The sequence below is a fragment of the Phascolarctos cinereus genome, unplaced genomic scaffold (genome assembly GCF_003287225.1).
Source record: "Phascolarctos cinereus isolate Bilbo 61053 unplaced genomic scaffold, phaCin_HiC Scaffold_726;HRSCAF=1367, whole genome shotgun sequence".
Lineage (NCBI taxonomy): Eukaryota > Metazoa > Chordata > Mammalia > Diprotodontia > Phascolarctidae > Phascolarctos > Phascolarctos cinereus.
In genome coordinates, this window is record NW_027556098.1 from 68,179,511 (window position 1) to 68,188,931 (window position 9,421).

Below are 9,421 nucleotides of genomic sequence, written 5' to 3' on the forward strand. Positions count from 1 at the left end.
AGAAGCTACATCTGAATCTTCAGCTTCTCTGCGGTAACAATTAACTGGGGGATTCAAACCAACCAATAATAAATCATACATAGCCTGAAAAATGTAGAGAATATATGTTCTCTAAGGGAGATGAGTTGGAGAGGTTAGTGTATCCATTGTAGTGAAGACCAACTTAATATTTCCTAAATAGGATGTAAGTAGGAGATGCTATGTGTATTAATAGGATTTAGTGAGGTTCGGATTCGCTCCTATAAATGACACTCTCCAATGCACCAGAAAATAATAGGAAATAGATAATTTATTTAGAAGAAGTAAAGCACAGATAGTTTGAATTTGCATAGAAAGCATAAATAATAAGAACAATCAATAATATAGCACCGATCAAGAGAGTCGGTAATGGAAGAGAATACATCACCAATTCAAGGGAACCTCCAAAGTCAATCAACGGCTGGGAGCCCCGTTGCAGCCAGTACAAACTTGAATTGTGTAAAGATTTTCCCGGGCGAAGCGTCCTTCCCGCGGGTGAGGCTCAGCGGGCTTACAGGACGCAGTGTTTTTATATTGTTCTAAACAAAGAAGGCTTGGGGCCAAGAACCCCTTTTTGATGCTTGTGCTATTCATGGTTTGTCCAATACACATCTGACCTTAGCCACGGTCCCATCCGCCTGAGGCTTGGTATTTTGTTTTTTAATAACATCACGTCTCACAAGGAGAGGAGCCAACCCTCCATGTCAACGTGACCTAGGAATGGCTAGTTCCTGGAATGCTAGGCCAAGAACACTCAGGAGATATGGAACGGTCATGACCGAGATTTGAACTGAACCTATTTATTTGAGTGATCTTATTAATTTAAAGGGGAATTTCCAATTTCCATTTCACTTGGCCTTAAGATCATGAGAATAATAGGTGAGGGGCAAAGGTGTGACATGAGTGTATATAGTGCGTATTTTGGTATACATATAACAATTGCATATACAAAGACATAAAAAGAACAAAGCAAGTAGTAGTATGGGGGTAGCTAAGGAATTAAAATACATAGTAGCAGTAGGAGATTTAAAAAGAAAATCATACCAATGATGATTAGTATCTGAGATCACTAAATGAGAAGCTTCGACTAGTCTTCCTGCGCTATAAGAGTCTGTATTCGATGTTCATTTAACGCGCGTTGGTTGGACTCTAATAACTTTTTGATTTCAGTCGACTGATTCAAGATGTTCATAAGGGGATATAGAGATAGAGACACATGAGGTAGAGGCAAAGATTGGGGTACCCAAGCAAAATTTTTAACTAGGTTAGTGTCTGGTGGAAAGTAAAAATCATTTCCTTGCCAGCGTAGGAAAGATACATTGGATAAGCAACCAGAAAATGGACAGTAGTAACATCTACAGATAGAAGGTCAGAGTGATTATTAGAGGCTATACAAACATATTGAGTAGATACTTCATATATCATAGAAAAGTTACTCACTGGGTATAAAGTTAGATCACACAAATTGGATGAATGTGAGAGAAGGCAGGGTTCCATCTGCCGAGTCATCATCCCACAAACAATCCCTCCATTAGTTACAACACAATCAGACAGAGTATGAGTTACATTATACCAATCTATATAGTTTCCATAGATATGAGGTAAAGCAAAGTATTTATGTAAGACAAAAGGTATTACATGAAATTGACACATAACAGTCCAAGTTTTAACTTGGTAGAGTATAATAGTTCCAGCGCACCAAAGTGGAGTGCATCTAGCATTCTCAGGTTTTTGCTTTTTCCATACATCTGACAAGTCAAGTATATCGTTCCATATGTGAGAGTTACCTTCCTGTAGTAATCTTTGGGCATTTTCCTTCTGTATGAGGGTATATAAGTTTTGCAAGGAACATTTAGTCCAATTAAATAAAACACCAATGTTTTTCATAAGGTGTAAATTAACGAGGATGCTATTATTAAAGACTTGTAAAAATTGGCCTTGATATTGTAATGTATTTTGGTGTGGCAGGATCGTTGTGGGTAACCATTGGGCATTCACAGTCAAAGCTTGAGAAACATCTTGTCCAGCACTGCGCAGTCTGCTAGCCAAGGTCTCAAGGTCTATAGAATTAACTATACCCAAACCAGTTCCTGCACCACCAAGTAATGTATCATACCAAGCTCTTTTTTTCCTGACACAACTTTCTAAAGAGGGAAAAGTTACATTATAATGAAACACTATTTTGTGTTGCAAGATAGAGGTGTTAGTACATGAGCGGGGACACGAATTATTCCAGGGGTTTCGGAGTCACAGGTACAACCCATACTAATTGGTTTAGATATTCTTCATACAGCCCATTGGAGGTGTTACGACAATAAAAATATTTTCTGTCGTCCGCTTGTGATAGTGAGACAGTGTAGGTGGAGTTTACTTGTGTCCAATTATATGTTACAGATCTTAACCTTTTAGGAAAATATGGACTAGGTGGCCAACTTGTAAGGGTACAGGATATATTGGTACCGTTTGCTGCAGTTACAGTTAGATTAAAACTAGTTAAATTGATTCTCATTAGGGGAAATAAAGGGGCGTCCCAAACTTCTACGTTGAATGGGTATGACCAATTCATGATGTGGGTGTTGTTTTCACCAGCGTAGATGGAATCAGTACGCGGTCCTTGCTGAGGATTCCCCACTGGAATACCTGGAGTTCATGCCATAGTTAGCGTATAGCAGGCAAACACTGTAAAACACTTAATATCGTAAAAACATTTGGGTTAGTGGGACATGATACCATTTATCATCACCAGGGTATACTACTATGGCAGTATTAGTGTTTCCTTGTGCTATGAGCTCAGCTGGCCTTGGTCTATCAGATTGATGCTTCTTTATCCAAACTTTAGTACCATTATCACTCTGTATTTGTAGGGGGGTCCCATAATAAAGAGAAATAATATCTAGGGTTTTACAAGTGTTTTTCTGGGTAGCCCGTTTATAGGGGCAGGCAACTAATACCCCAGAGTAGGTGTCCACACAAGTGCAGGCATATTGACACCCCTGACTAACAGGTAATGGTCCAATATAGTCTATTTGCCAAATTTGAGCAGGTAAAGACCCTCTAGCCAATTCTCCAGTGATTTTCTTCGGCACAGGCCGATGAGCAAATAATTGACATTGTATGCAGTTTTGTACTATTTGCTTAAATAGATCCAGAGGTATGTTAATCCCTCTGTCTAATGCCCACCTGTAAGATGCAAGAGCGCCAAGATGTCCTGCGGTGATATGGACCCATTTTCCTAATTGTGTTTCATTTTCCTCTCTGGGGGTGACCTTTAAAGCTTTTCCTTGAAGTTTGGATAATTCATCAGCACGGGCATTATACTCACGTTCCACAGAATCTTGATTCACATGGGCATCTACATGAAATACAGATACATTAGTACATTGACACCATTCCCATATTTGTTCCCATAATTCTTTTCCCCACACATCTTTGTCTCTAATTTTCCATTCGTGTTTCTTCCAAATTGGCATCCAAACTGCTAGGCCATTGGCTACGGCCCAGGAATCAGTATATATATATATACATTGGCCACCTTGTTCCTTTTGAATTACTTGATAGACAGCCACTAATTCGGCCCATTGGCTACTCTGGCCTTCACCAGAGCTTTCCAAAATAGTATTGCATGAAGGGTTATAGGCTACAGCTTTCCAACATCGCTTAGATCCTATATATTTAGCCGAGCCATCAGTAAACCAAGCATGCTTCTTCTGCTCGGGGGTTAGAGAATCATATCCATTATTCCAAGAAACAGGTGATTGATCATAAGACTTTGGTGGTATATCAATATCATTTGAATGTTTTGGTAATTCTAATACCTTTTCATGCAAGGTGGAAATACCCGATCTGCCTGTCTTGACTCTATTTTGCAAATACCATTTCCATTTAATAATTGATGATTCTTGGGCATGTCCTATTTTATGTGAGGCGGGGGTCCCCATAATCCAACTCATAATGGGTATGGCTGGCCTCAATACAACTTCATGGTTTAAAGTTAAATGTTCTGTCTCTACCAGGGCCCAATATGCAGCCAATAATTGTTGTTCAAAAGGAGTATAATTTTGGCCAGCAGGTGGCAGTTTCGCGACCAAAATCCTAAAGGAACATTCCTGCCCTGTTGTTTTTGCCATAAACTCCAATCAGCATATCCATGCAAAACTGTAACTTGCAATTCCATCGGCCCTGGCTGTACAGGCCAAAGATCCAGGGCAGTTTGAATAGCTATTTTGGCTTCCTCAAAGGCTTTCGATTCTGTTTCCCCCCATTCAAATGCATACTTTTTCCGGGTAACTTTATACAATGGCTTCAAAATCTGACCTAAATGAGGAATGTGATTCTCCAGAAACCAAACAACCCAACGAACTTTTGAGCTTCTCTTTTGTCCCTAGGAGGTGAAAAATCTAATATTTTTTGCTTGGCCTTGGGGAGGATTTCTCTATGACCCTTATTCCAAATTATTCCTAAAAACTTCACACTTTGAGCTGGACCTTGAATTTTATCAGGATTAATCTCCCATCCCTTCTCCTTCATATATTCTATTAGTTGAGTTAATCTTTTCTCTACCACCTCTTTATTCTCTGCCTGTATTAAAATATAGAGGTCAAACTCAAAAATTTTAGACAATCCTTGGGGTCTAGCCACACTCCTCCAGCTCCCCCATCACTTAATCTTACAAGCCAGGAGATTGCAGGCTCTCCTGATCGCTGTGAAAACCTACTAAGCAAATCAGTAATTTCTCTTTGGGAGTAATCTTCCGTGATTTCAGTCACCCGGGGTGGGTTAGCTCCCTCCTTTTCGGCTTTTCTCCTATCTATCGGCCGAGCTTCCCCGTCTACAACATCCGGAACATCTTCCTCTATTACTTCCCCCCACCTATCATCATCTTCATCCCAAATATCACCTTCCCAAGTATCAGGGTCCCAATTCATATTTGCTACAGCTATTACAGCATGCACTTTCCTTTTACTCACCCTTCAAATTTTCTACACACACTCCTCTCTCCTACATGCTTAAACTTCCTTGCCTTTCTTTCTAATGATTTAAAATCCCCTTAAAACCTGTACATATCTCATTCCTTTCTAATTCTGACCTAACACTTCAACAATCCTTCCCAACTTGCCCTCTACCAACCATATAACCTAAGTAATAAAGTATTCTTCTCTCTTTCCCTCTCCCATCCACGCACTGCTTTGAAGCTGCTGTTACCTGGGGAGGGAGAGGGGGAGAATGAAGGCAACTTTTCAGAGTCCTGCTGCAGCCTTTGGCTGTCTGGCTGCAAACAACCCAAAAGGGAGGGAAATGATGTACTGGTCGTATCCCCCCATTATCCCTGCTGGCAACCGGCCCATCCGTCGCACCCCAAACGAGAACCCCCAACACCCCCAATCCTCACTAGGTCCTGTACACTGTGACCAGGTTTTTGCGAGCGAGGAAAACGGAGGGTCCTCCCAACCGGGGACCTCTACCGGAGCCCGGGGCTCAACATTTCTCTTAAAGAAAGGCATTTATACAGCGAATCCTGTTCGTGACGCCAATTTTGTATTAATAGGATTTAGTGAGGTTCGGATTCGCTCCTATAAATGACACTCTCCAATGCACCAGAAAATAATAGGAAATAGATAATTTATTTAGAAGAAGCAAAGCACAGATAGTTTGAATTTGCATAGAAAGCATAAATAATAAGAACAATCAATAATATAGCACCGATCAAGAGAGTCGGTAATGGAAGAGAATACATCACCAATTCAAGGGAACCTCCAAAGTCAATCAACGGCTGGGAGCCCCGTTGCAGCCAGTACAAACTTGAATTGTGTAAAGATTTTCCCGGGCGAAGCGTCCTTCCCGCGGGTGAGGCTCAGCGGGCTTACAGGACGCAGTGTTTTTATATTGTTCTAAACAAAGAAGGCTTGGGGCCAAGAACCCCTTTTTGATGCTTGTGCTATTCATGGTTTGTCCAATACACATCTGACCTTAGCCACGGTCCCATCCGCCTGAGGCTTGGTATTTTGTTTTTTAATAACATCACGTCTCACAAGGAGAGGAGCCAACCCTCCATGTCAACGTGACCTAGGAATGGCTAGTTCCTGGAATGCTAGGCCAAGAACACTCAGGAGATATGGAACGGTCATGACCGAGATTTGAACTGAACCTATTTATTTGAGTGATCTTATTAATTTAAAGGGGAATTTCCAATTTCCATTTCACTATGTAAAAATTATTTTACTGAATGACAGAGGACTAGGACACTAATGAATTATTTATGTATCTATGAATTTTTTTATGGTCATTCTCGAAAGGTACTTGGACATGCTCCAAAGTCACCAAGCTACGCTTACTCTTGAGCCCAGTAAGGTTATTACATTATTAAGTATATAGATCCAAGAAAATAAAAAGGGAAGGAACCCATATTCAATTCAATTCAATTCAATTCACAAGCATCTATTGATTGCCTACTCTGTTCCAGACACTGTACAAAGTTTTAGGTATACAAATAAGAGAGAAACAGTTCCTACCTTCAAGGTGCTTACAATCTAATGAAGGAAGACAACACATAAAAGAAACTAAAAAGCCAGGAGATGTGCTTTTTTGTGGAATACAAGTCAAGTAGAAACTGCTAGTGGAGGATAGAGTTACCAAGAAGGCTGTTAATCCACCATAAAAAAGGGGTGATGGTGGCTACAGGAGGAGTTTAGTGCTCCCCCCACCAGCCCTCCAATTAGAGAACGGTGGAAATATAGTGAGTTGACAAGTTGTATAGTATGCAAACCTGAGTTCATGGTGATGAGATTTCAGGCGATCAAATTATGGAGGGAGTGGTATGGAGGGAGGAATGAGGAGGATCTGTTGTTACCTTGAACAGAAGCTAAGTAGAGCTTATTGTTCATGACACAAAGAACTGGAACCAAAGTGGTACAAATCGATTGAGAAAGGCCAGAATAAAGTATGATTTATGAATGGAATCTTTCTTATACCATGAGAAATGAAGAAAGGGAGAGGTCCAACTTGTATGACCCTGGCTGGGTGAGTTATTTAACTGTTCTTTGTTTCTTTACCTGTAAAAGAGGGATTTGAACTAGATGTCTTCTAAAGGAAATTACAGTCCTATATCTACCTGTACCTGACCTCTCACTGTCACTATGTGAGTAACCTATTTTGTTTTTCATTTTTCCATTTCTTTAATAGTATTTGTAGTTCCTTATTTATTGTTATAATCCATACTCCCTATCTACCACTCCATTTTACTTCTTCAGAGATGAAAGTGCTCAACAATCTATAACCATGCCACACCAGGAAGATATTTCCATTAAGAATTGAGACCTGTGTTTCTGGGAGATGTTTGGAATTTCCTCAAGACAATTCTCATTGTATTCAATTCTAGGCCCAAATTATTGTCCATTTCAATTTTTTGATCTATAACAGATAGAGTCATACATATATATGCACATATATGTATATATATATATATATATAGATATGTACACACAAACACATGCATATATGTATGTACATGCTTATGCATATATGTATATATACATAGTACTTTCCATCATATTTAAATATATTTGTGTTGGTGCATATATATTTGTAGATATGCACAGACATATCTATTTGTACACTGACTATGAATTTTATATCATGATCAAGCTACACAATAGATACAATTTATTCATTTTTGTTTGGTTGTGTTCCTCCTCCTGACCCCATATAGATGGTTAGGCTAAACCTTTTTGAGTTATTACAGACATCTTCCAAGTCTCTGCATTTTGAAGGAGCTTGATATAAATAGCATGATCTCATTTGAAAGGGAACATATGGAGGACTTCACCATTCAATGGGCCTTACTCTACAAAAAAGCATGCAATAAGAAATATAAACTATGACATTTACTAGCATATCAATGGCCAAATGAAGAAATTTATAATGTGAGGACAGGTACATTGTAATCGTTACAATGTACCTACAGTAAAATTCAAAGTTACAACACCTTTATTGTAAATGAAAGTTTCCTCCTTCAGTTTCTTCGCAACTTTTTGGAAAACATCATTTCCCTGTGACTTACAAGGTGGTAAATTTCCTCTTGTTACTTTAATAGCTGCTTTCTAGATGGCTAGTTTCTTGAAGGCCTCCTCCTCCTTTGACTATGGAAACACTCCCTGTGATGTACTGACTCCCCAAAAAGTAAGGACATTAAAAATTACCGTTACTTTCTCTTGGAAACCATTTTGCACAAATCCCAGTGAAACTAGTGAATTTCCTAGAATGGACTCATATATAATCACATAACATAGGACCACAAAAATGACATGCTTATTTATCTTCAAAATACTTTCAAAGATATGGAGCTCTTGCATTATTCATTTTGCTTGCAGACTACAACAGCCAAACATCTGCATATATAACTTGTTCCTGCTATTTTCATTATCCTGCTTCAGACCAGAGGGAGTTATTTTCACATTGGTCCAAAAAGCTTAATTATTCACAAATGAAGTTGCAGAGCCTTACTAACTTTTCATTAAGTAAAAAAAGTAAAAAATTAAAAAAAAAAAACATGGATGTCCATGCCCCTTGAAGAAGCAGTCTATCAAACACTTCTCTCATTCTTAACTGTTTCTGATATTGAAGTCTAAAGAAAGGAACATTTGATGAATTCTTCATTTCCTCAAAAACTGGCCAACATTTGCTGTTTCTCTGTTTCTAATTACATTACAAACTTTCTGGGTTTTTTGGTGGGTGTTGTTTTTACTTCATGATTAGTAGAATGGCTTTGCTAAGTCATAGCTAAAGCAGGGAGAGTCTTCCATGCCCCCTTGTAACAAAGAAATATACCTGGCTATTTCTATGTGACTTATTTAGTATGGTTTTTTTTTCCTTATTTAAAAGTAAAACAAAAATCGCTAACAATTGCTAATTTACTAGGAGACGTGGCTCAGAAAATTTTCTGAATTAAACAAGAGATTTCTTACGAGATTAGACTCTCATCTTTCTGAAATCAGTATTCTAACAATTTCCTTTTCAATTCTAACAATATTTGTATAGTCTCAAATTGATAGAGCATGACACTTTCCCCTACCCCTCTCCTTTGCATGGAAAATTGTAAGAAAGTCGACCTCTTGACATGGGGGTGGCTTTTCTGCTATGGATAACACCACTAATAACATGGTGGTTGACTCTTTGGCTATGTCTACATAGACAAAATAAAGTGGGAAATAGCTGTCTTATTCTAGATAATTCTGCCTTAAAAAGATCCTGACCTGAATTAGATAACAAAGGTATATGTGCTTTGTTGTTTAAAAAGAAATTCTGGATAATTGGCACAATTTTTACTGTAATTGGTTAGATTATTTTAACAGAATAGAAAGCAAAAAAAAATTGTTTCAAAAGCAACTAGAACTAAAGAAAGCTTGAT

At 38.6% G+C, this 9,421-nt stretch overlaps 1 protein-coding gene across 2 annotated transcripts; it reads right to left on the bottom strand.

The window, feature by feature from the left end:
• Positions 1 to 2,368: 2,368 nt before the first annotated feature.
• Positions 2,369 to 6,211, bottom strand: LOC144454477 (uncharacterized). 2 transcript variants are annotated; one of them, XR_013482896.1, is made up of 3 exons: positions 5,756 to 6,211; positions 3,199 to 3,370; positions 2,369 to 2,707 (listed from the first exon to the last, which is right to left on the bottom strand). XR_013482896.1 is itself a non-coding variant. In XM_078146591.1 (2 exons), exons 1-2 carry the CDS (start codon positions 4,143 to 4,145, stop codon positions 2,677 to 2,679), a joined length of 978 nt encoding a protein of 325 aa, XP_078002717.1. In that variant the 5' UTR covers positions 4,146 to 5,326; the 3' UTR covers positions 2,369 to 2,676. The 2 variants fall into 2 exon arrangements, 1 of the variants encoding a protein (XP_078002717.1); XM_078146591.1 differs by lacking the exon at positions 5,756 to 6,211 and having other exon boundaries at positions 3,199 to 5,326.
• Between the last annotated feature and the right edge of the window lie 3,210 nt (positions 6,212 to 9,421).